The 27,558-nt window shown below is 41.2% G+C and overlaps 1 protein-coding gene across 3 annotated transcripts in view; it reads left to right on the plus strand.

Moving 5' to 3' along the window:
• The first annotated feature begins 72 nt into the window (after nt 1-72).
• Nucleotides 73-27,558, plus strand: part of SLC35A1 (solute carrier family 35 member A1) — a 29,031-nt gene continuing 1,545 nt past the window's right edge. The window contains exons 1-7 of one of the 3 annotated variants that reach the window (XM_040983752.1): nt 73-118; nt 6,103-6,280; nt 15,545-15,704; nt 16,315-16,467; nt 20,594-20,660; nt 23,191-23,367; nt 23,770-23,904. In XM_040983752.1, coding sequence (XP_040839686.1) covers nt 103-118; nt 6,103-6,280; nt 15,545-15,704; nt 16,315-16,467; nt 20,594-20,660; nt 23,191-23,367; nt 23,770-23,904 — 886 coding nt within the window. In that variant the 5' untranslated portion in view covers nt 73-102. Of the gene's footprint in view, nt 119-1,140; nt 2,197-6,102; nt 6,281-15,544; nt 15,705-16,314; nt 16,468-20,593; nt 20,661-23,190; nt 23,368-23,769; nt 23,905-27,558 lie in introns of those variants that run through there. The other 2 variants (XM_040983751.1, XM_040983753.1) reach the window with 2 other exon arrangements.

Consider the following 27,558-nt stretch of genomic DNA (forward strand, 5'->3'; position numbering starts at 1 on the left):
GCGCTCTAGCCCGCAGGTTTCGTCTCTATGGTCAGGGGGCGGGCCCCTGTGGGTGGCGCGGAGGGGGCGTGCGTCAGTTCCGCATGGGGCCATCCGAGAGCCATGGCTGCCGCGAGAGGTGAGACCTGGGCCCCGGGGCGGGGGGTCTGGGGCGCTGTGCGGGCGGCGCCGCATCCCTGGGGCGGCAGGGCGCCAGGCCCGGCCGAGGCGTGCGGAGGCAGGAGTTTGTGGTAAGCCGTGCCCAGGCTGTGAAGGCAGCGCAGGCGGGCGCCCTCCCACTGCGGCTGCCCTGCCTATCTGCCCGGGCAGCCAGTGGTCCCAGAGCAGCACGCCTGCCTCCCGGAGCTGGTGGAGTTAGAACTGAGCTCTGACAGGTCGGGGCTGCAGCGCAGGTCCCAGGCTGGACCCGCTTGCCCAGCGGAGAGGCCGGACAGTTGTGAGTCCTGGCTGGGGTCGCCGGGCTGCCGTCCCCTCTGTGCCTCCTGCCCCCACGATGCTCAGACTTAAAGGGCATCCTGGGTGCAGAGCCCACGCAGCGGCTGGTTTGCGTGGAACGGCCACTAAGCCCACTTCTGCCTGGGGCATTGACACAGCATTGGAAAGAGTCCTTAACAGTCCAAGAGGAAGGAATACTGATGTTTTGGATGGAAGCTGAGATCCGTATTCCTTACCCCCAAGGGGTGGCATTTGGTGCCTAAACGCCGTTTGAGGCTGCAGTTTTGCTTTGCAGAGTGGCATGTATCAGTTGGGCCGGCGCTGAAGTTCTGGACTGTAGAGCAGTGGCTAGCAGAGGCTGAGTGACATTTCTGCGCTTGCTCTACTCCCTGTCCTGTTCGCCCATCCCCTGCCTGTGAACTTGGCTTCACTTCTAAACAATCTTTGAGCAAATATTTAAATACCCTTTTTTTTTTTTTTTTTTTTACATGGATACCAAGTTCTTTTCCTTGTTGAAGGCGTCTTCATTTATTGCCAGGCCCTGCCCATTTGTTATGCCATTTAAAATAAATCCAACCTTGGCAGTCTTTGTAGCAACACAAAAAGTACAGGGGAAAAAAAATATGATTTTGTCTTTAAAAAACGGTTTGTTTATTTTAAAGGGAGAGTTTTGGAAAGGGAGAAAGAGCCAGAAATCCTCCGACATCTGGTTCACGCCCCTGAAGGCCGCTGTGCCGGGTTCATCCTGGTTTCCTTCGGGAGAGCAGGGTCCCATGGATGTGGGCCACCATGTCCCAGGCGCTGGCTTTACCCACTGCACCGACAAGAATTGTTTTGATAACTAACATAGAATGGAGATAACCCAGACCAAGAGTGAATGAAAACTTGATTGCAAAAGGCAGACTGTTAGCTTTGGCTTTACTGCAGCTAATAGCTGTGCAGTTGATATCCGGTGTGCCCCTAGAACGGTATCAGGATAGCAGTTTCTTTAGATTCCTGATAGCCTAAGGCTTGCTGCCGTCACCAATGCTCAGGGACTACAAATAAAGCCCACCATAAAAGTATCTGAAAAGGCATTTCCAGACCGCACTTTTCTCTTACGGGGCATTTTCCACACTGAGGCAAATATTGTATGACACGTAATGAGAACTTTGCAAGAAGCAGAGGACAGGGTGGCTCCCCCTGCCTTGTGGGCAGGTTTATGGCCACTGACCTTGGGCACGGCTGGAATTCTCAACAGGGTTTAAACGATGGCATGTCATGGGATTTTGAATGTTAACCTGAAAAAATGAATCATAATAATTGAAATTTCATACTGGGGGATCGCTGAATGGAGCAAAGAAGAAATGTTTTAGTTAAATGCTAAACTAGATGTCAGAGAAAATTACACAGAAATTGACTATGCACTTTTAAAAAGTTGAATTCCATGTTTTAAAAATAAAAGTGGTGTTTCATACCATGCCCAATGTGTTTTGCTGTCTGAATTTGCTTCATTACTTTTCCTCACAGATCATTAGTTGCCTTTAAGAACATAAATCACATTCCCAAATGATCACTATACAGATTTTTTTTTTCAAAGCTGATGACAAAACTGCAGATCTGAATTTGTTCACTAATTCTGTGTTTGACAGTGCTGAGCTGCCACCACGCGTGGCGCGATGGAGCATCTGGGACATGGGTAGGCAAGCATTTTCTTTGAAGGGCTGGATGATGTTTGCTTTAACTGCTTAATGCTGGAGCTGCAGAGAACATGTAGCCAAGGTAATTTGGAAACAAATGAACATAGAATTGTTTCGGTAAAACAACTTGTAGACACTGACATTTGAATTTAACACATTTTCATGTGTCACAAAATTTTACTTAAAAATTGTCTTCGTTGAAATGTGAATCATTTCGAGCTGACAGACCTGATGAATGAGGAGTGTGGTTGGCTTGCACACCTGGTCTGCAAGCTGGGCACTGCTTTCTGGTAATGATTCATCAGTTACTGCTGTTCGGTTTGGAAGTCTTACTTAGGAAAGTTTAAACAAGGTTGTATTGTCATGATCACACTTACTTCCTTTTACATAAACGTTGCCTTTTGGTTCCTCAGATATTCTGGAAAGAAAATGTAGGCAGGCATAAGTTGTATTCTTCAATTCTTCCGTGCTACTTTGTATTTAAAATTCGATGTGGCTTAAACCTTGGCCTACAGTTAATGAAATACGCTTTAATTTATCCAGGGGAAGATTTTTTATAAAAAGGAATCTGTTTTCTTGTAAGTTCCTGGATTTACAGGTAATCTCTTTGAAATTCATATTTCTCTATCAAAGTCATGTTTGAGTTGCGGTTAGGTTTCTAAAGCAGTCAACAAAAGGATACTTAGTACGGGAGATAGTTTTAATAAGGGGTGGGTATTCAGTCCACGTCCTTCTGACGCCTGCCCAAGTATGGCCCACTAGCCAAATGACGTACTGCTGACTTTTATATGACCTGGTGACTAAGAATGACTTTTATAGATAAACATTGTAATTGGTTTGATAGAACACGAACACCAAAGCAAAATGTTAATCCCTGTGTTCCATTCTTCTCCTTAAGTGAATCTGTTAAGATGCAATGTACTCAGTTATAATTTGGATTTGTCAAAATATTTATCTTGTCTTGTTACACAAGTACTTTACTTGATTTTTAAAATTTTGCTTTGTGTCCCTGAAAGCCCTAAATAAAGTCAGCTCTTAGTATCCTCAGGACAGTGGTTTCAGGATCCTGAAACTTAATAGTATATGAATTTAACCTACCCACAGCTTCCCATATCCACTGAATCATCTCTAGATTGCTTGTGACATCTTATGCAGTATAATTGCTTTGTAAGTACTTGTTACATTCTATCGTTTGTACTTGTTTAGTACAGAGGCAGTCTTTCCCCTTGAATATTTTCAGATAACAGTTGGTTGAATCCAAGAGTATGGAGGGCTGAATCCAAGGATATGGAGGGTTGACTCCAAGAATATTTTAGGTCCTTTATGGAAAAAAGTGACAATCTCCACTTAACTTGAATGTGAAGATTGGAGGTTAAGGATGTCTAGGGCATGCGCAGTGGGAGGTAAGTAAAGGAGAGTTCGTTTGAGCTTGAGGGCTGCGTCTGAACGGGGTGAAGGAAGTAGGAGGCACCCTGGCATGCCAGTGCGGTGGGTTATGCCAGTGTTTGGTCTGAAGCTGGTGCTGGGTGATGGCTTCGGCTTGGGAACACTTGCTCTTTCTGAGTTGAGTGATGTGTTTTTCTGCTGCTTGAGTTTTATAGTTTTGTTCTTAATACACTTTTAAATTTATTTTTCTTTATAATGCAGTGAAATGGGAGACTAGATGTAATACTTCTGATTTTGATAGTTCTCTGTTTCCCTCAGTCAACAGGATTTATTTTAGGTGTTACTGTTTTCCTCACTTTGTCGAATACACTGAAAATCGGCAAAAGGAAAGAAATAAGTCGTTGCCTTAAACTTTAAGGAGAAACTGTAGTTCATGCCCATTTGTTAAGGGCAAATGTTGTGTGTGTTTAACAGAAGGATGACAGTTTATAAACAGAACGCTGCAATCAAAACCACTGTTTTAGGTGTAGAAGAATGTCCAGCCTGTGGGCTGTGTAAGGCCCACAAAATCATTATTGGTCTGACCTGCTAAGGTAACTGTAGGTGGGATTTGAATTTCAACAAGTGTGCAGCCAGCACTGTGGCATAGTAGCTTAATCTACCTGTGGCATTGGCATCCCATATGAATGCCAAGTTGTATCCTGGCTATTCTATTTCTTTTCTTTTTTTTTCTTTTTTTAAGATTTATTTATTTTTATTGGAAAGTCAGACACACAGAGAGGAGGAGAGATGGAGAGGAAGATCTCCTGTCCAATAATTCACTCCCCAAGTGGCCACAATGGTTGGAGCTGATCCTATCCAAAGCAGGAATCAGGAGCTTCTTCCAGGTCTCCCATGAGGGTGCAGGGACCCAAGGCCTTGGGCGGACTTCAACTGCTTTTACTCCTAATCTGTGTCCCTGCCTATGGCCTGGGAAAGCAACATAGGGTGGCTCAAGTCCTTGGGATCCTGCACCATGTGGGAGACACTGAATAGGTTCCTGGCTCTTGGCTTCCAGTAGGTTTAGCTCCGGCAGTTGCAGCCATTTGGAGAGTGAACAAGTAGATGAAAGAATGTCTCTCCCCCTCTCCCCCCCTTCCTCTTTGTAAATCTTTCAAATAAAAAGAGATGGGATGTATTATCTTAATATCTTCCTTCCAAGATAAGTTTAGAAAATTATTTATCTATTTGAAAAGTCAAGTTACAGAGACAGGGAGAGAGAGAGGCAAAGAGATGTGTCTACCAGTTCACGCCCCAAATGTTCGCAGTGGGTTGATGAGGCTAGGCTGAAGCCAGAAGCTGGGAACCCCATCCAGCTTTCTCGTGAGTGATGGGGCCCCGGGCTCTTAGGCCCTCTTCTGCTTCCGCAGGCTCCTTAGCAGGAGCTGAATCAGAAGTGGACCAGCCAAGACTCGTACTGGTGCTCCAATGGCATGATGGTACTACAGATTGCAGCTTAACTCATTGTGCCGCAAGAACGACCCCTGCCACGATATTTAACTGTTTTCAGCTGTTTTGTCATACATTTAAAGATTCCAGGAAAATGCAGAAGATGAAGCAGCAAGTCAAACCACGAGAAAACAAAGAATATGGACTACTTTGAATCTGCATGTCAACCTTATGCAGAGCCCATGCTCATCTTTCAGTCTGCTCCAGTCTTAGTGTATGCTCTGCCGAAGCAAATTCAGTGAAGTCCCATTAGGCTCACCTTCGTCCCTGTTTTTTTTTTCCTTTCTGCCATCCTTAAATATGCAATGTGTGAGGGCATTTCACAAAGCTCAAAGAAAATGAAATTCAAAGATAAATTAATTTGGTACAAAATTTGAAGTCCATGCATACAGTCTTCAAAAAGTTCATGGAAATACATGTTATGGAAAAAACTGTGTGGGCTTCAAAATTCTTTAGTAACAAAATAAACTGAATTTTAGAATTTCATTTTATTTGTGGAGAGCAGTAACAGAGCTCTCCTGTCTGCAGCTAGACGTCGCACATGCCTGCAGCAGGTGTGCTGGGTCATCCTGAAGCCAGGAGCCAGTGACTCAGTGTGGGTATCCCACACAAATAGCAAGGAGCCAAGTTGTGCAGCCATCACCTGCTGCCTTCTGGGGTGTACATTAGCAGGAAGTTAGGAGAACAAAGCCGTAACTTGAGCCCAGGCACTCCCTAAACTGATCTTTTAATTACATTTTTCCATGAACTTTTTGAGATACCCTTATGCATCATGGCAATTATGTTCTTTCATTTTTATGCTTTGTTTTCACAAGTTTGTAATCAAAGATATTTAAAATACATAATTTATAACTTCCTCAACTTGAATCAGTGTGCCACATAATCTTGTAATTGAGACACTCCCCAGGGGAAAAAATGTGTGCCTCACTTGTTAATATTTGAAGTCAGCTGTCATCATGTTTATATAATTGGAAATTACTGCTTCAAAATACATTTTTAAATGTCATGGGCTTTAAATTTTTTTGCTTGAAATTAGAAAGCATTCTGTCATATAACTAGTTGATTAACTTTTATAATACTATCTCCTAAGTGATGCATTTGTTGTATTTTCCAGAAAATGTCAGTTTACTATTCAAGTTATACTGCTTGACAGTGATGACTCTGGTGGCTGCAGCTTACACGATAGCTTTAAGGTATACGAGGACAACAAATACAGAACGCTACTTTTCAACCACAGCGGTGTGTATCACAGAAGTTGTAAAGTTACTGCTAAGTGTGGGACTTTTAGCTAAGTAAGTATATGTACTTCATTCAATCATTATCTTTTGATTTTGTGACGGCATTTTCTTTCTTAGAAACCTCAAACTATATCCTTACATGTTCGCTAACTTGGAGCAGTGTTTATTAAGTAGGGCCAGTTTTGCTCCATAGGAGACTCCCTGGTGTGGCAGCTTGCAGGGTGTCTCTGGTGTCCACTTGGTAGAGAACCAGGGGCTGCCAGACCTCTGCCACTAAGATGCATCTAGCCCCAAATGCCAGTAATGCTAAGGCTGAGGAGCAGGGGTTGGTAAATGATGACCAGGGGCCAAATATAGCTTGCTATCTAGTTTGGACAGCAGACTATATGGCTCACAGAGCCTAAGATATTTACCGTTTAACTCTTAGAGGAAACAAAAACAAAAAAACAACTGCTGCTGGTAAGCATTTCTTGAGTGCTTCCTGCGTTAAGTGCATTTCTTTCTGAGGTGTGTTGAGGTCAGTGCTTCACTTGCTCCTGTTTATCTGTGCAGCATCTGAGGTTCCTCCAGATTGTGCTGCTCTGATGTGGCCACACCAGGCTTGAATCAGCAACATTATCTAAGAAGTAGTTCAATATGCAACACAAGAAACTTTCAAAACAGTGACTTTGAGGTGAGATAGACCTGGTTATAGTCCTAGATCCTGGGATTGTAGCTTCTCACATATTTCTTAACCTCTTTATATTTTCCTTTCTTTTATCTTCTTGATGAGAAGATATAATAAAGGCTGATGGGAGTGAAATAAATTCTTGTAAGTAAATGTAAGTAAATCTTCAGGGGAAGATTTATCAGATGGTGACCTATCGGGTTGTTGGCCAGGTGAGAATTCATACGGGTTTCAAGAGAAACGTTGGTGAGAGTGGGGAAGCAGAAATAGCATGCATGCCGACTTTAGGTAGAAACAGATTACATTTTAACATTTATAAATTCTTCCAGTGTACTTATCCAGAGTAGTTTCTGTAGGACAGTTTCCAAGTGGATATTGTATGTACAGGTAAGCATGAAGTAGATAGGTTCTCCATCTTCTTGCAAGTTAGGTTTAGTTGAAGAAACAAAATACACCAGGGTTTGGTGTGGTGGATCAACCGCCTGGTCTTCTGCCTTGGGCATGGGCATCCCATATGGGCTCTGTGCCTTGGCTGCTCCACTTCTTATTTGGTGCCCTGCTTGTGGCCTGGGAAAGCAGTCAAGGATGGCCCAATGCCTTGGGACCCTGCACCTGCATGGGAGACCTGGAAGAAGCTCCTGGCTTTGGGATCAGCTTAGTTCCAGGTGTTGCAGCCAGTTAGATCTTTTTCTCTCTCCTTCTCTCTGTAAATTTGCCTTTCTAATAAAAATAAATGAGTCTTATTTTAAAAATAACTATAAACCAGTTAAGATCTCAAATGATTATATGAAAAAGCCTAGGAATGGTTTAGAGAACAAGATAGAAACAAAAATAATTTGAGGCTGAATAACAGAAAGCTTTAATATTTTGAGTATAAATTTTATTTTGTAAGCAATATAGTTTGGCATCCTAACTTGCTTGGTTCTAAGTGGAGTAAAATTTTAGACGTTTCTGTTTTTAACTTTAATAATTTTTTTTCCCCTGGAAATCCAACATTATTACCAAATTCTTCATGTTGGGAGAGCTCAGAGAAATGGAAGGTCCTCATCATAGGTTTAAAAGATAGTATTTCAAAGGCAAAAATCTTAAAAACTCCAGAGCAATTTTCATGTAATAATCTATGAGTTAATAAATTAATGGACTATTAAGACTTAGTTTCTTTTAAGAAAATGTAGGGTCCCCCAACATACGGAGAGACAGATTGTAACTTAGGAGTTATGTAGGACTATCAAAGCCTGATATTAGCTGTTTTGAACTGTATGATGGTTTAGTTTGTTTTGTAATTTAAGGATTTGTAAAAGTCAGTATATAAAGAAAAGCACTGAAGCCTTGGGTGAAGTTGGGCTAGCTTCCTGCCACCAAGCTACATAGCCTTTGGTTTAATGCTTTCCCAGCTTTGCCTTCCTGATGAACACCATTTTTTACTCTTCTTTAGCTGTGTATGGGTATGCTTACTCGTTTCCTGGAAATGCTACTGGAAATTATGTTTTAATAGAAACAATCGTGGTGAAGTAACAATGGTGTGGAGAGGCTAGGCTTAGTACTTTGTCATAATCATTGTCAGTAGCAGCAGCTCTGTTTGTCACCAGCATAACACAGAAGTGAAAATCAATTTTGTGAACACTGATTTTTAGATGAAGGCATACAAAAACCAGGGAGAATGAGAAAAAGTAAAGATTTGTGGTATTACAGGGTTGGTGCTCCGCACTGGATGAAATGTCACTAATTATAATGGTTATAGGGGACAGTTGTTCAAAACGTGAAGAATCTCCTGGTGGAAAAAAGTACTGGGGAAAAAAATCAGAAAACTGCTGGATTTTAGAGAAAATATTCATTTCTGTAGAGAAGTATGTCATGTGTGTATTTAAAATGCAACTGAATTCATGATATTTGTAAAAGAAAAACAAATTTTATTTCTTGGAACCAAAGTTTACTTTTAAGAGGATACATCCAGGAATGTTAGTTTTTTGGAATGGTAAAAAGCAGAAGATAAGGAACTATTTCAGTCTATGAGGTCACACATAGCAATCAATGAGGTGTTACGGGACGTTGTGATTGCTTCTTCCACTTTTTCAGTAATAGGTGACCCTACAATTGATAATGAAACTGAAGCACAATCAGTGTGGGAAAGACAGTAAGAATTCTGAAAACTGTGCTAGGTCTTCAGTTGGTAGGCACTTGGCCTAGCAGTCAGGATACCCGCATTGCCTGTCAGATGTGAATACCTGGGCGGAAGTCACAGCTCTGCTCTTGGTTGTGGCTTCCTGATGCACAGACTGGGAGGCAGCAGCTTGACTCCTGTGACTGAGCCCCTGCCGTCTCCTGGGGAGACCTGAACTGAGGTTTGGCTTCCGGCTTGGACCTGACCAAGCCCTGGTTGTTGTAGGTATTTGAGAAGTGAACCAGTGAATTTGAGATCCCTGTCTCTCTACCTTTCAAATAAAGATCTTTAATAAAATCTTAATAGGATAATTGGTTTATAACAATTCACCTGAAAGCATTTAGAGTATGAAAAAGCTGAATAATATGAAGGAACTCGAAAAAATTTGTGAAAGTTTTGTATTATGAAAAAAAGAACTTATGCACGGATTTCAAAAACATTGCACCAAAATAAATGCTTAATTTCATTTTTCAGAAACATTTTGGTGCACCCTAGGACATAGCCAGATTGTGATTGAGCCACTAAGAATAAGCACTTAAGAGTTGCAGCAAATTTAAGATCCTAGGGCTTTTAGATTTAGTGGTATGAAGCTTGCAAAGAAATGCATGATTTTACAGAGGCTGTCAGGGCTGCCTTTGTGCACATATTTAATTGTGCACATATTTAAATTGTGAATTAACAGAATTACATAGTAACCTCATTGATGTTGGCATCCGACCCTGGGTTCAATTCCCATTCCAGCCGACATCTGATAAATGACAGATCAAGTGTGCGGGTCCCTGCCAGCCATGAGGGAGATCTGCATTGCCTTACTGCTTCTGGATAGTCCAGTCCTGGCAGCTGTGAGCCCTAGCGGAGTGAAGCAGTGGGTGAGAGCTCTGTCTACTACTTTGCCTGTCAAATACATACATAATTTCAAAAAATAATTCTTGGTGCAGAACTAAAAAAAAAGAGAGAAAAAAGAAATTAGATCTTTTTCCAAAGTAGAAGCAATCTTTATCATCTAAAGGAAAGGATGACAATTTTAGGATATGTTGGGAAAGTGTGAAATTGGGAAAACCTAATGTAACTACTCTTTAGATGGAAAAACTTTTCAAATTAAAAATCAGGTTTTAAGGCAGATTTACAGAAATCTTTCATTCACTGGCTCACTGTCCAAATGATCATGAGGCCAGAGCTGGGCCTGTCTGAAGCCAGGAGCCTGGGACTTCTTCTGGGTCTCTGTGTGGTCGTAGGGGCCAGGGACTAGGGCAATCTTCCCCTGATTTCCCAGGCATGTTAGTAGGAACCTGGATTGGAAATGGAACAACTGGGATGTAAACCAACGCCCATATGAGATGCTGGCACTGCAGGTGGAAGCTTAATTTACTGTGCCACAATGCTGGCCCCAAAGCACTTTTAAATGAAGTAAATAATTTTTCCTTTGTAACCATTCTGTGCTTTTTGGTAAAGTACAATACTTTTATATAGTCAATACAAATGTTATCTTAGGACTTCTACTCTATCCAAGCCATATAAAGTTTAACCTCATTCTATACTGGAAAGTGCGTTTGTTTATTTAACATGGTCTTTACAGCTTGACTTGCAGATTGAGTTGATGTTATGTAAGAAAAGACAGGAGACAAAACTGTGTGTTTGAAATCCCTGATGCTGAAATGTCCTTTTTTTTTTTTTTTTAAAGATTTATTCATTTATTGGAAAGTCAGATATACAGAGAGGAGGAGAGACAGAGAGGAAGATCTTCCATCCGATGATTCACTCCCCAAGTGAGCGCAATGGCCATTGCTATGCTGATCTGAAGCCAGGAGCCAGGAGCTTCTTCTGGGTCTCCCACGTGGGTGCAGGATCCCAAAGCTTTGGGCCGTCCTCAACTGCTTTCCCGGGCCACAAGCAGGGAGCTGGGTGGGAAGTGGAGCTGCCGGGATTAGAACCAGCGCCCATATGGGATCCCGGCACATTCAAGGTGAGGATTTTAGCCACTAGGCCATGCCGCGGAGACCCGTCCTTGATTTTTAAACAGGAAGAATGTCTGCAGTGATGCGGGGGGGAGTGGTGCTGAGTGCAGCAGGAGAGGTCATCAGGCTGTCGGGGTAATCCCGGGGATGAACATCTTAAGTGTTTTAGGTTTCACGTCATGTGCATTCGGAAATATTCAGACAGCTTAAGGACCAACAGTGGCAACCCATTATGCTCTAAGAGTAATTTTGATTCTTTTGCAGAAAACGGATTAGAAGAGTTCAAAGTAGGGAAGTTTATTTGAGTCAAGGGATAATATCCTAAGTGACAGCATAGGTGAAAAAAAAGTTACTTGGATTTGAGTCATGCTGTGGAATGAAATGATAGGATTTGATAATGGGGTTGGATATGTACTTCTCATTATTTGAAGTAGCTTTGTTCTGTGAAGTCATCAACAGTGACTTAGTGAATTCTGAACCCCTAATCCTAGGGGAAATACATGGTTAGTGAGCCACTGGGCACAGCAGTACATAACCTTGTCTGTACTGTGTTTTAGTATAGTCACTCTAATATGCACTATTGACCAGTTAGCTTTGAACTCATGGCTGATAGCATTATATCTGATCCCTGAGTGAAGCTTGATTTTCACCATAAGAAGGTTCCACAGCATTCTTAAATTTAGAACACTAGACAATTCCCTGGGGCCCTTTAAACAACCATTACCGAAAATTTACAAAAAATGTGAAGAATGTGGGACAAATAGATGAGCACAGAAACAAGAATGTGGAGTGTTCTCTTGCTCAACTTTTACAGGGAATATATATGTTGTGTGATCTAAGTTTTCTTTGTAATTCTGTATCTGCCCTTATTTCCTACTCTGCAGGACCAGATAGGTAGAGGTATGCTTTTCTGAAATAGGAGCAGTTTAGTTCTGAGGCAGTATACTGTAAAAATTTCAATGCCTTGGGCCCGGTGCAGTGGCCTCGTGGTAAAGTCCTCGCCATAAAGTCCTCCCATATGGGCACTGGTTCTAATCCCAGCAGCTCCACTACCCATTCAGCTCCTTGCTTGTGGCCTGGGAAAGCAGTCGAGGACAGCCTTACTCCAGGCGCTAACAACTCCACATCCAGAGAGAAGTTCAGCGCCCAAGCCATTTTTAGCTACCATGGAAAACCACTGCTCTGGCAGCACATATGCCTGAAAGTGTATGTGATCCCTGGGGAACTGAGTGTGTTGATGAATGGCAACATTCAAAAGGGCCAGCACAGGTTTTCCAGTGCCAAAACTACACATGTGGCTCATTCACTTCACATAACATCAGCTTTTTGAGCAGATCTAGAAGGAAACCCAGTTTGGTCACTTCTCGTCCAGTGTCCATGGAGCCCAGGATGATGCAATCAAGCATTTTGAGCACCCACACAAAACAAGGATGCAGATCCTCACTCTAGGAGGATGTCATGTTAAGTGAAATAAACCGGACACAGAGTCAGATGCCACAGGGCTGGTATTTTGGCTTAGCTGGTCAAGCCACTGCCAATGACACTAGCGTCCCACATGAGCACTGATTCATGTCCTGGTTGCTCCACTTTCCATCCATCTCCATGTTAATGGCCTGGGAAAAGTGGCAGAAGAGGTCCATGATTGCGTCCTTGTCACCCATGTGGCAGACCCAGAAGAAGCTCTTGGCTTTGGCCTGTCCAGAGCTGGCCATCGAAGCCATCTAGAAAGTAAAGCAGTGGATGAAAAATACCCCCCTCTCTCTGTAGCTGTTTCAAATACATAAATCTTTATTGAAAAAAAAAAGGCAGTCACAATTTGTCCCCTATTACGGAAGCTAACAAAACCCAGTGTGAATTTCAAATCGTGATTTCAAAAGCTAGGGTAGGTTAGGGAATAGTGGAAGTTTGGATAACAGGGATTCAAGTTAGGGCTGGATCGAAGGAATAAGTTTCCAGTTTTACACAGAATAGTGAAACAGTTCAGTTCAAAATAACCTGTTAAATATTGTATGAGCAAATAGAAGAAAGGAACTCCAGGCCTCCAGTCACAGTAATGTCAAAAGGGGGGGAAATATTGATCATGCTGATTCGATAACTGTACATTATATACATGTACTGAAGTGTGACACTGTAGTTCATTACTATGTATAATTGTTAATAAAATTGTTTTAATGAACACTTTGCAAACAAAACTAAATAAATCTTGGGAGGGAAGAATGGGAAGTGGAGGGGAGAGTCAGGAGGCCTACAAAACCACATCATAAAAAACAAAATCTAAAAAAATAAAAACAATCTCTTTAAAAGAAAATGGAATTCTGGGCTCCTGGCTTCAGTTGCAGCCAGTTGAGTAGAGAGCCAGTGGATGGCCAATCTTATCTGTCTTTTAAAAAATTTTAAGAGGGTCCAATTTGAAGACTTTATGGGAGCTAAGTGGATACTGGTGGAGCAGAGAGTTAGGGAGGGCACGAAGCACCTGTCATTAGTTCCTTCAGGGTGCCACTCTGAAAATGCATCATTGTCTAAGTCAGGGTTTCAGAAGGGCACTAAAAGGAATAGTATAGGGAAAGCAATATCCCATACTTCATGGCATCTGTAAGATTTATACTGATGTTATCATGTAATAGTAATGATAATTGTGATACAGAAAATGTCCAATTGTGTCTTCTAACATATTGCCTTAAGATGATTGTTTTGGCCTGGACTCCTGTGATTCCTGTTTTTGCTTTAATTTTTAAGTTTTTTTGTCTTCAATTCTTAAAATTGGGGCAAAAATGTTCTTGAAACATTGTTTATACTATGTAATATGTCAGGAAATAGGGGGGCATTTTAGATTTAAGAAGCAATTAAAATGAAAGTAGAATTGTTTAAAGGGCCAATCTGCAGCCCAGAGCAAACTCCACTGTGAAGTGTTTCAGTAAAGTGATCCTTTAGTCTTTCCTCATAAGAGTGTAGCTCACCAACAGGCTGTGTGCATCACCTCTCAGTGTGTGGCCTGAGCACTGGAGCTGGGAGGGAGTTGAATTTGGCAACAGAAGGATGTCTCTTGTTTCTTGGCTAAATTTCTGTGTTACGCATTTATTTGGGGGTGGAATATTCAACAACAAATACATGGGCACTGTTAGTCAATTTGATGTAGAATTTTGCTCCCCCCAGAAAAACTTAGGTAACTATTTTTGCAATATTTATAAATATGAAAAATGCAAGTCAGAGTTGTTGATTCTGATTTGCTAACAATGACAACAACAAAGGCATGTAGTGTGAGTTTAACATGGAGCTGTCTCACCCCCTAAGGATTGCAGTCTCAAGAAGATGCTGAGATGTGCACTTAGGGTTATTTTCATAGAGCTTTTATTGTTTTTATTTATTTTTTTGAATACACTGAAGCTTGTTAAATTTTTAAAATTTTTGTTTACAAGACGTAAGCTAATTTATAATGATGAAATATGACAGACTATCCAGTTCTTCCTAAACAAAACTAAGAATATTTAAGAGCATGAATAATCAATATGCACTCAAGTAGGAAACTATATGCATTGCACATAAAGCTTGTTTCTGTAGGGATTAGTAAATTTTCCAGATTCCCTACAGAATTATGCAGATACAGTAAGTTTTATGAGAGTATGCTTATGTAAGTTAAACACATACTGCCTACTGTCTTTCATTAAGTACTGCATGTATTTATAAATAATATTGACCTAAATAACTAATTCCTAACCTAGGTAATTTCAACAACTACCAATGTGTAATTCTTTCTTTCTTTTTTAAAAAGATATATTTATTTTTACTGGAAAGGCAGATTTACAGAGATACAAATATCTTCCATCTGCTGGTTTACTACTCTGGTGGCTGCAATGGCCAGAGCTGAGCCAATCTGAAGTCAGGAGCCAGGAGCTTCTTCCGGGTCTCTCACATGGGCACAGGGTCCCAGGGCTTTGGGCCATTCTCCACAAGCCATGCCAGTCCATAGGGAGGGAGCTGGATGGGAACCAGAGGAGCCTGGACACAAACCAGCATCCATATGGGATCCTGGTGTGTGTAGGCAAGGATTTAGCCACTGAACCATTGCACTGGACCTCAACGCTTACTTCTTATGTAAGCAGTTAAAATGTAATTTTAAAAAGACTTTAAAAATATGGAATGGTTTCGATATTTATCTCACTTTAATACTGAATAAAGGCAAACTTGATGCATTATTGTTATTGTGGCAGGCAAATAACTTTTTATAGATAATATCAGCAATCTTTGCTTCTTGCTTATTACTGTATAGATTTAAAAATTCTTGAAGCTCTAATCATATATTTGTGGTAATAAACCTGGTTGTCATAGTTTTCAAAATTGTAATTATGATTTTTCATTTTGCAACACTATTCTGTTAAACAAATCTTAAATTAATTGGAAATTATTTTTTAAAAAGTGTTAAAAATCATTAATGACCTTAAAGCAATGTAGTTCTCTTGTGAGTTTAGGAATCATATTAAAAAGATGTTTTATTTTCTTCCTTACCATTCTTTCCTCTACCTCTTTTATCTTCTAAGAGAAACTGGTAGTCTGGGTAGATTCAAGACATCTTTATGTGAAAATGTTTTTGGGAGTCCCAAGGAACTGATGAAGTTAAGTGTGCCGTCACTAGTGTATGCTGTTCAGAACAACATGGCTTTCCTAGCCCTTAGCAATCTGGATGCAGCAGTGTACCAGGTGAGTGCATTTAATGAGAATGCAAAGTACAGAATCTTATATACACACATATATATACATATATATAACTATTATATATATATATGCTGGTGGAAAGATTCTTAACTAACACATAATCAAATATTTTTTTCTTGATCTATTATTAAAAATATTTATATTGGAGACTAATTGCAGGAGTCTCAAAAAGCTCACTGAAATGCATTTTGTGAAAAAATCAGACATAATGTTTGTATTTTTTGCATCAAAATCTACATCTTGGGTCAAGCATTGTGGGAGAGTGGGTCCTGGTTTCTGTCCCCTGCTGCTCCATTTGCAATCCAGCTCTCTGCTCATGTGCCTGGGAAAGCAAAGGAGGATGGGCCGAGTGCTTGGGTCTCTCTGCACTTGGAAGAAGCTCGTGGTTCCCACATGTTGGCTCACCTCTGCCAGTGCAGCCATTTGGGGAGTGAATCAGCACATGGAAGATATGTCCTTGTTTTTCGCCCTCTCTGAAACTCTCAAAAAAATAAAATCTTTTAAAAAAATCCCATGTTTTTGGATTCTATTTTCCATGAATTTTTTGAAGTACCCTTGTACTAAGTGTATTTATTAATTCATTGTTTGTTTCTAGGTGACCTACCAAATGAAGATTCCCTGTACTGCGTTATGTACTGTTTTAATGTTAAATAGGACACTCAGTAAATTACAGTGGATTTCAGTTTTTATGCTGTGTGGTGGAGTCACACTTGTACAGTGGAAACCAGCCCAAGCTACAAAAGTTGTGGTAAGAAACTAAAATAGAAAGTCTCCTATTTTATATATTTCAAATAGAGAGCTTGTGAAAATTGAAATTCTGTGTTTTCAGTAGTTATTCTCTGGCTTGGTGGAGAAGCTTTGCTTTGTTTTCAGAAAATGGGTTTTCATTTAATATTCCCAGTTCACTTCCTTGCTGACATTGCACATCATTTACCAGATATGCACAGCACCATATAACTCAGTTGTAGACTTTCAAGTAATTTGGGAAGTAAGGCAGACAATTAAAAGTTAAATATGTCATGTGGCATTTGGCACAGTGCCTAGGACACTGCTACAGGTATCAGCATCCCAAAACAGAGTGCTTGATTTGAATCCCAGTTTCTTTTCTTCCAAGTCAGGTTCCTGCCAGTGAACACCGTGGGAGGCAGCAGGTGATGGCTCAAAGCACTTGCGTCTCTCACCCACATGGGAAACCCAGATCGTGTCTTGCCAGATTAAATAGCAAATCCCTCTTCTATTTAAACAACCCTTTTTCTGTAATGCAGTTGTGAACAGCATTCTGGATAATGCCACCTGCCCAACACATTGCTCTGTAGTTTTCTTGTAGCTGATTCATCTGTCATTTTTTCTTATCCTCAACTTGCATCCTCTCACCAGATCCTGCCCTGACAGTGTGAGGTAGTTTGAGAATTGCTGCCTTTACCCTGAATCTTAAAGATTAATTCTTATACAACTATAATAGCATTTTGGGGTAAGTGGAGATATCCATTTTATAATTGGTTACACATAACCCATATAGCAGTTTCCTGTAAATGCAGTTTATCTCAGAAATGTCCTTTGTGATGGGCTTATTTGAAAACACAGGATGTGACTCTTCATTCAGCACATCCAGTTAGCTTTGGGTCATTGCTCAGCTCCTTTGAATTATTTCCTGTGGCTTTCCTTTGCATGTTATGCTTTCTAGATTTGAAAATATTTTTGAATCTTCACTGAAAATTTTACAACAGGATTAGAGTTTTGTGACTAGGTGTTTAGACCTCTTTCTAGGTTGATTTTCTGTTGTTTTTTCTTTAAAGATTTTTTTTTAATTGGAAAGGCAGATACACAGAGAGGAGGAGATCCAGAGAGAAAGACCTTCCATCTGCTAGTTCAATCCCCAAGTAGTTGCCAGGGCTGGAGCTGAGCCAATCTGGACCCGGGAGCTTCTTTCAGATCTCCCACATAGGTGCAGGGTCCCAAGGTCTTTCTTGCTTTCCCAGGCCACAAGCAGGGAGCTGGAATGGAAGTAGAGCAGCTGGAATAAGAATCAGCTTATATGGGATCCTGGTGGATGCACTGGGCCCTGATTTTCTTTTTTCCCAAACTTTTGTTCTCTTTCCTAGCTTTTATTAATCAGGAATCTGAGGCTGCTTTGGCCAGGGATTACAATCAACTGAAGGAATGATGGGCTGGGGGATTTGTGTCTAAGGTGGCTCATTCACATGGCTGGCAAGGTGGTACTGGCTGTTGCTCTAGCCCGATTTTCTTCTGTTCGCATTTTTCTATGCAAGTGTTTATTATACTGTTATCTTCACTGCATTAGATTTGCTCACAGATAATTGTACAATTCTATTAAGTTGCTTCCTAAACTTGGTCTCAATGGAATTCTCCTCACTTAACTCTAGGAATCCTTTCCATAAAGAAATTTGGTATATCTCAGTCCTAAGGAAGCAACAATATTTTCCATTATTGACTATTAATTTTTTAAGTGGTTTTAGTCATCTGTTAAGTATGTTATAATGTAGTAATCAATAGAACAGTAACAGCTGGGGCTGGGGGCATGCCTGGCCAGGCTAGGCCACAGTACCCACTCTGAGTGTCAGAGCAGGAGGTGAGCCATGTCAGGCTGGGCCACGGCACTCCTAAGAACAAGAGAACCAGACCTGGGGGTCAGGGGCAGATTCTGTATGAGACTTACGGGCTCACTTCCGTGGGGCAGCAACACTCACTGGTTTGTATAGAGAGCTGGGGGTGGCAATAGGTTGAGCCAGACTGGACCACAGAACTCTCCTGACATTTGCAGGAACCTGGGTTGGGAAGGGGCAGATTGGGTAGGCTGAAGCACCAGCTGGCACATACAAAGATCAGGACTGAGAGCAGACCATGCTAAGCAGGGCTACAGTACCTATGGGCATGCAGGAGATCGAGGGCTGAGAGTAGTCATGACGGAGGAAGTTGGGGAACTCCCCTCTCAGGCCACAGCTCCTGCTGGCAAGCACAGTATCCAGGACTTGGGTCGGGTCAGCCTGGCAAGGCTGGAGCATTTGTGTGGGTCAGATCTGGGGGGTCAGGCCAAGCTAGACCAGGCCTTAGCACCTGCTGACATGTGTGAGAGCTAGATTAGGGTGTGGGTTGTGCCTGCCTAGCTGGGCTAGGCTGCAACACCGACCAGTGAGAGCTGAGACTGTGGGTGGGCGATGCCAGGCTGGCTTGAAGCACCTGCCAGCATGTACAAGATCCAGGGTTGGGAATGAGCCTGATGGGGAACTCTGGGAACTCCTATGCTAGGCTGCAGCTCCCACCTGCAAGAACCTGGGCTGGAGGCAGACTGGGCAGGGAAAGTCTGCAGCACCAACTGTCAGCATGTGTGGGCTGGATGTGCGGGTGGGCCAGAATGGCTTATGTTCCAGCAACTGCTAGTGCTCCCAGGAGCCAGAATAGGTGTGGGACAGGATGCAGTAGGCTTTAACACTTGCCAGTTCATGAGTGCAGGGTTCTGGGGAGCTGGGTCAGGCAGGGCTAGGCTGTAGCACCCAATAGCAAAAGCCATAATGGGTGTGGACCAGTTGGGCTAGGCTTTAGTACCTGCTGGTAAGTCCCTGGACTGAGGGTTGGCCATGTTAGGCAGGACCGCAACACCCACTGGCACATGCAAGATCTGGGGCTGAGAGTGGATCTGGTGGGGTTATCTAGACTAGGTCTTGGCACCAGCTGCTGTGTAGAGACGGGGCCTGTGGCAGGTAGGGCTGGGCTAAGCTGCCGCACCCATCAGTTTGTGTGAAAGATGGGGCTGAGGGCAGAACTGACCAGGCAGCTTGCATCCATCAGTATGTGCATTCACCAGTATGTAGGGGGCAGACTGAACCTGACACTGCACTGGTAGGTGCACACAAGAGTCAGCTGGATTCAAACTCCAGCCACAGGAAAAATCACAATGTATGTTCCAATCTTGGAGTGTGCATATTGGGGCCAGGCCTCCCCAGTTGCTGATGCCTGTGCAGTGAACAGCATGACCAGATGCACATGAGGGATGTAACAGCCAGCTCACCTAGGCCAGCAGAGCATGCTGAGTGCCTTGTCAGAGGATGGAAAGCAGAACTAGTTGGTCAAACTTTGCAACATATTCCTGGGTCTGTGGATTCATTAAGGTGGACTTGGTCAGCCAACAGACCTTAATGCTGACTGAGAACTATCAAAACCACTCAAGTAACAACCTAAGAATACTTCCCCATGTCACAGACTCTAAGGCATTATCAAAAAATTGAAACCTGCCCTACCCACTTTTCACCATACCTCAACTCTTCCCACCTTAATCAGGGACCCACATGGGCATGCATCCCTCTCAAGTATGTAAACACGAAAAATACAATAGATTGGGATCCCATACACAATGTCGCCACTCATCTCACAGCATTATTAGTTGTATCTTTCAACTTCTGTCATATGTGTAACTTTAAAAACCAGAATTATGAATCCTCTTCCTTCAGTGTATGAATATAACACAGCATTTCTGGCACACAGAATCAAAAGCCATCTATTCATCCTTGGTGTGGTAAGGGGTAAAATAAGCTATTTTATCATTTCAGATTTAATGTGATAAGGCCCTAAACCAGGGTTGTGGCAGAACCAAAAGCAAACAGGCTGATGCTGCAAAACTATGCTAAAGTATCATCTTAGGAAATAGGTGTACTTGCTATATTAAATATATAATATGGTTATTACTGAGGGACACCCTTGACATCAAGTGCTGTGATCAATTTCTGGAGTGCTGATGTTCTGTTTGGCTTCATCGTATTTTATAGAATATAGCACACAGCTTTAGTAGTATTTGTATGTATCTATGCCCTTGGATGAATTCTAATTATTACTCAATACAGTAAATATTAATGTTTCAGGTGGAGCAGAATCCATTATTAGGGTTTGGTGCCATAGCTATTGCTGTTTTGTGCTCAGGATTTGCAGGTAAATCATAAAATCACTATTTTATTCTGTTGTTATATTTTTTAAAAAATCAAGCTGGTATATCTTGCTTTATCATAATTATATCCCATGGCTATATTAATTTTGGGCAAGTTGTTCATCTAGTACATGTCTACCTCAGTTCAGACCTCAGTTGTTATTCATACTTGACCTAAAAGTATACTTCTGGTCATCCTCAGCCATCTGAGTCCAGCCAAGAACATAAAAGTAAAATTAAAATGACCTCTGGAAAAGGAAATTTGAAGTGCCTCTTTCTCTATTTCTTTTGAACCAACACTATTTTCAAGCTAATTTCTGCTGGATTAGGTTGTTAATGTTAGCCAGCTCCTGGTCTGTTAGCCTGTAACACTAAGTTCTTCTCTGCTTCAGCAAGTGCAATGGCGTATGAAGAAGTGGTCGGAGTGTACTGTAACAAAAGGAATTCATAAAAGTCACAGCCAAAAAGCGGGGGAAATAGAATCACTAGCATCAAACACTCAGGTCTGGAGTCAGATGTATATGGACAAATTTTACAGAAAAGGATGAATGCAAAAAGTATGAATATTTTGTGTAATCTAACAATTGAGATGTCTTAGAATAGGTCCAAACAAAAATTTAAAGTCTTTTGTAAATAGCATACCAGTTATTACTATATATTTTTGTTACTTATCTTAAATTGTGTCTATTTCAAGAGATAGGTCACTTTACTTTTGACTAGGAAAGTAGGTTAATTATAGAAGTAAAATATTGCATATATAAGATGCTCATAAGGAGAAAATATAAATTTAGGAATATACTTCATTAATTAGTGAGTATAATATTAAGATTTTATTCTTAGGAACCAACAAATTAGGCACAAAATTTGAATCGCCATAGAAATAATATATACTGTTCTTAAACAGCAGACACTGACATCTAACATTGTACAGATTTTAGTTTCTCAATAAACAATTGAGGGAATTGAAGGTGGTTTAAAGCCATTTATTCATTTACAATTTACTTACGTATTTGAAAATCAGCTTGAGAGAGAGAGAGAGAGAGAGAGAGAAAGAGAGAGAGAGAGAGAGAAACAGATATCTTCATTCACTAGTTCACTGTCTTAAAGACTAGCAGGGGCCAGGCCGAAGCCAGAAGGCAGGAGTTTTCGCTTGAGTCTCCTGTGTGGGTGTAAGCATCCAAGCGCTTGGACCACCTTCGGTTGTTTTCTCAGGCACATTGTTGGGGAGCTGGATCAGAAGTGGAGCTAGCTGTACCCAAACTGATGCCAACATGGAATGTCAGCTCTGCAGTTGTTAGCTTCACCTGCTCTACCACAATGCTGGCCCAGATAGCCATTTATTCTTGGATTAACTAAGCACTGGGAACATAAATCATTTTCTCAGATGTGCAATGAAAGGTGGAACAAGAGTGGTTTTGTTCCTATTCTTTAGCTCTTTTTAGTATATATTCACTAAAACTTACTTTTGCTAGCAACTTTCTTTTTAGGATTCATTTATCTCTATTGGAACGGCAGATTTAGACAGAGAGAGGAAGAGACAGAAAGATCTTGCATCTGCTGGTTCACCCCTTAAATGGCTGCAGTGGCTGGAGCTGAGCTGATCTGAAGCCAGGAGCCATGAGATTCTTTTGGTTTCCCATGCGGGTGCAGGATCCCAAGGCTTTGGGCCACTGCCTGCTGCCTTCCCAGGCCACAGATAGAAGCTGGAAGGGCAGTAGAGCAGCTGGGTTATGAGCCAGTGTTCATACGGGATGCCTGTGCTTGAAGTTGAAAAATTAGCCAGTTAAAGTTCCAGTTTTTGGTTGAGAATTATTGTAGTGGCAGTTTCTAAGTCTCACAGGGTATTTGTAATTAAAATATTTAATGTTGCTGTTAAATTTACACTTATTACGTATAAAATTTTACAAGAGTGATATATGATTGTATCTGAAAAAATATGCATCTTTATCCCCAGAGAAAGGGACACACAAAATTATCTGATTAGGCAGTTCCTGGTCATTCTAGTTTGTGTATGATCTTGACTTTTAGAATCTTTCTTTTAAAGGAAAATGGCTTCACTTATCAAGGTCTATTTAAATTTTATTTTATGTTACTCTGAAAAAATCCCAGAAGGTGATTGTGTTGGCATTTGGAACACTGAGGAGTACCACTTCGTAGCAGAGACTATAGTGGCGTGATAAGATGCTTCACTCAGCATGCTTTTACAACCCAAAGCAATCTCGTTTTGTTGTTAAATCATACAAAGAGTTTTTGTGGACTTACTATTATAATAAAGGCATAAAATATTTTAAGTAATTTAACCGATCCCTGTTAAGTGTAGCTTATAAGATTCCCTTAATTACTAATCCATATGCTCTGTAAAAATGCAGTTAGGCAATGTTAAATGTCATGTTTTATAACCTAAACAATAAATATACATGCAGATAACAAAATGTTAGTCAAATCGTAAGCTTTATGTATCTGGCTGGTTTGTTCTAAGACGGTATAAATGAATTTATAATAGCTGTAATATGTTGATATCTAATTTTGTTTCAGGAGTGTATTTTGAAAAAGTTTTAAAGAGTTCAGACACTTCCCTTTGGGTGAGAAACATTCAAATGTATCTGTCAGGGATTGCTGTGACATTAGTTGGTGTCTACTTGTCAGATGGAGCTGAAATTAAAGAAAAAGGATTTTTCTATGGTTACACACATTATGTCTGGTTTGTTATCTGTAAGTATCTGTGAATTAAAGGTTCTGTATGGATCCTTTTTTTTTCAAGTTAGATGTCTGTGTTAAGACTTTTATAGCATTTAGAAATTATCCCTTTGATACCATGAATACTAGTTTCAAAAATGTAATTTTGGTTTTATTGACTTACTTTTGTGGCATAGCTATCCCAAAGCAATTTTGACTCCACAATAAAGTGTCTAATGTGTTAGCAATAAATGTGTACAATATAGTAGAAAACAAAGCTCCTGGGACTTCTAGAAACAATGTTATGTAGAAACTACTATGCTCTCAGATGATTGCTTCTAAGAAAAATAGAGTATTATCCTGCTCTTAGGTATATTAGTTTAGCATCATTGGGGATGAAAGCCACTTCACTGTGTTGATTTTCTTTCTTTTTTCAAGTTCTGGCAAGTGTTGGAGGCCTTTACACCTCGGTGGTGGTCAAGTACACCGACAACATCATGAAAGGCTTTTCTGCTGCAGCTGCCATTGTGCTTTCCACCATTGCTTCAGTGGTACTGTTTGGATTACAGATAAGTACGCCGTCCTTTTTGTATTAAGTTGTTAACGTAGGTGAGCATCTCACTGCCACAATTTATTTCTCCATTTAAAAATGGCAGGTAGCCACTGTGTTTCTAAAACATTTTGGTTTTGTTGTAATAACTTATCCTGTTCAGTACTTCACAATTGTGTGGAAGTGGGTACCAGATACTATAACTGATCCCAGAGCTGAAGGTTCTAGGTGTTGATTCTGTGTGAAACTGAAGGGCTGCTGTTATAAAAGAGCATTTGTGCAGTCAAGACCTTCCTGCTTCTGGAAATGGAGGCAAGTACTTCAAGTAATGACAACCTCAGACAGTGGAGCTGAGTTAAGTTGATTTTGAGGAAAGCAAAAAGTATACTTTAGTTTTCCCTCCTCCACCTATCTTGTACTATCCTGTTTAGTACTTGGAATGATTCGTTTGCAAATCAAGATTTTATTTTCTCTTTTATAAAAAGAAATATATTTCATTTAGTATGTAATTAATATGAAATTAATTATTATAGCACCAAACTGTGCTAGTCTTTATAATTTTTCTCTAGTTCTTATACCTCACATCAAGTTGAATTATTAATTATTTAAGCAGTAATGTTCATCTATTAATGTTTTAGGATGCTTTTATGCTGTGAAATAATCATTTTTATTAATCTGTTACAAACTGATGAGAAAAATTTCTAAATATCTACATTAAATAAAAGAGATATGGTCTACATTTACATTGGATTTTAAAATTGACGTGTTACATGTGCAAACAGCAACTTAAGTGTTGCAGAAATTGTAGAAAAACATAATATGGTTCAAACCTTGCTTGTACTGTTCATTAACTGTGTGATCTTGGGAGAAACATGTAATTTGTGTCAGTTTTTTAATCGGTACAATGGGTATACTAATTTCACCTTCTTCCATAGGAGGTTTTAGATGTTTTCACTTACAATAATAGTGCCTGGCACATTGTAAGTAACCTGTGCAAGGCCAGCTAACTGCCATTTTGACGTCAAGTATTTCTGTGCCTTCACTTGGATGTTTACATGTTTTTAAAGTTAAAAAAATGTTAGCATGCAATATGTGCACAAATTTTATGGGTTACAGTGCAATATTTCAATACTTGTATCCACAGATCTTCCCTTCCTCTCCTTTTTCTAAAACATCATTGCCGTATTGATTTTTTGAAAATGTTCTGTATTTTTTTTCTAGTTGTTTCAGGTCTGATCATTTAGGTCTTTGATCCATTTTGACTTTGGTTTTTGTATAGTGACATGTTTGCACCTGCATGTGTGCATGCAGTTTCGTGTGGGAGAGTCAAGACTTAGTTCTCAGCATAGGAACATGCAACTGTTCCAGCAGCCTGTCGAAGCAGGTGTTCACTCCCTAGTATGCTTTTGGCACATTTATAGAGAATAAATTGGCTGCAAATGCATAAAACCATTTCTCCATCTCCACTGTACATTGTTGTGTATGAGCCTATTTCTGTGATGCTAATATTTTTGGTTACTGTAGCTCTGCAGTCAGATACTGTGATGTCAGTAAGAGTTCTTGTTTTTTTTTTTTTTTTTAAGATTTAGTTATTTTTGTTGGGAAGGTAGATTTTATAGAGAGAAAAAGAAAGATCTTCAGTCCACTGGGTCACTGTCCAAGGGGCCACAAATGGCCACAACTGAGCCAGTCCTAAGCCATGAGCCAGGATCTTCTTCTGGGTCTCCCATGGGGTAGCAGGGTCACAAGGCTTTGGGCCATCCTCTTCTGCTTTCCCAGGCCACAATCATGGAGCTGGATGGGCAGTGAAATAGCCAGGACAGAAACTGATGCCCATATGAGATTCTGGGGTGTAGGTGGATGATTAGCCAATTTAGACATTGTGCTGGCCTGAGGTTTGTTCTTAACGTTAAAAGTTGCTTTCGATATTTTAGTTTCCAATTGAATTTTAGGATTGGTGAGTTCTGTGATGACTATATTGGCATTTTGATGTAAATTGTTTTGAACATATATATTTCTTTGTGTACTGTGGAAATTTAAATATTGTTCCAACCCATGAACATGTTGTGCTGCCTGGTGTCAAGGTAGGAAGCCATCTTCAGTCCGCAACACTGTAATGGCAGGCCAAAGTGAAAGCCCATAGTCAGCCAAGACCCACATTGCTTTGGGAGCTGGCTGCCCAGGTATAGCCAGCTATAGGTGGTGTCAGGATTTACACTCACTGTGGGGCTACAGTGACGCAAGTATGTCAGACAGGCCCAGAATCTCTTTTCATAGACACTAGCCCGGGGACAGTGACTGTTAGGATTTGCCCAGTGATGGATTTCAGCAGTTGTATGGAGTTCTTTGGTGTAGTCCTTTGCCCATGTCGGTGACCTGTTTCCCTATGGCTAGAGTCCTGCTCCTTGCAAGATGTCCAGGGTTGACAGAAAGAGTGGTATAGATAGACCTTTGGTTGGTCAGGTTGACATTAAATTACCTTGTACCTGAATCTTACGTCCTCTGTCTCTGTGGTGTCTTGTAGATGGTTTCTAGCCTGTGCAAAGTTGGGGATAATCTTGGCTGAAGCATGAGTCTGAGCTACCAGGCCATAGTTTTTAATCTGATGGTGGTACAGGTTTCAAGGCTCCAACTGTGATACTGGCCTGACAGTAGGACTGGCACTGAGCTGCAACCCAAAGACATGATCTCCTTCCCGCCATGCTCCTCTGTGCGTGATGTCTCTAGCCTTGTCAGCCCAGGGTTAGGTAAAGTTTGGTGAAGGCAATGCCAGGTTTCCTAGGCTGAGATGAAGTTGGGTTTGTCCACACAAGGGTCACTGTCACACAGGCCAACAGTTGTCCATTCGAGTGGGGCACAAGTCTTCTACTTGATGTCTAAATAGACAGGAGGCTCTGCAATCAGTAGTTGGAGGATAGTGGTCTCTAAAACCCTAACTGATGCTGCTAAGGCTTATCACAGCAAGACTGGCCTGGAGCTTCATACCAACCAGAGTCCTGAGCATACATTCCTGCTCTACCCCCAGAAGTTGGAATTTTGCTCAACTGTCAGCTGGATGGTGGAGGCAGTTCCTTGCTTGCCTGGTTGAGTGGGGTCTGAAGGCCCAGTCAGCCTGGTTATAGGTTTCAGATTAGTTTCTGGACTTCAGACCCTTTCCTTCTCCAAAGCAGGAGACATGTAGTCCTTATTGGCTACTGACCTCCAGGGGAAGGGAAGTGCTTCTCCTCTTCACTGTGACTTGTCTCTTTACACTAAAACTGGGTACTGTGGTCCTTCATCTTCTTGTAAGGTTGTGTTAAGGTGGCTTGGTCTTCATGAAAAGATAATCAGCTACCATCTTCCCCCACTTCCTAGATGCTTCTCTTACTTAAATTGTAATTCTTATTCTCCTTATGTTCAGTCTGCCCTTTGTTTATGAGAAGTATTTGGTAAGTTCATATAAAACGTTTATTGGGCCTGGTGCAGTAGCCTACCGGCTAAAGTCCTTGCCTTACACCTCCCATATGGATGCCAGTTCGTATCCCAACGGCTCTATTACCCATCCAGTTCTCTGCTTGTGGCCTGGGAGAACAGTTGAGGACCCTGCACCCATGTGGTGCACAGGAAGCTCTGGGCTGCTGGCTTCGGATTAGTGCAGCTTCGGCTGTTGCGGCTGCTTGGGGAGTGAATCAGCGGAT

This window comes from Ochotona curzoniae, unplaced genomic scaffold (assembly GCF_017591425.1).
Source record: "Ochotona curzoniae isolate NIBS_2020 unplaced genomic scaffold, NIBS_Ocur_1.0 contig_3819, whole genome shotgun sequence".
Lineage (NCBI taxonomy): Eukaryota > Metazoa > Chordata > Mammalia > Lagomorpha > Ochotonidae > Ochotona > Ochotona curzoniae.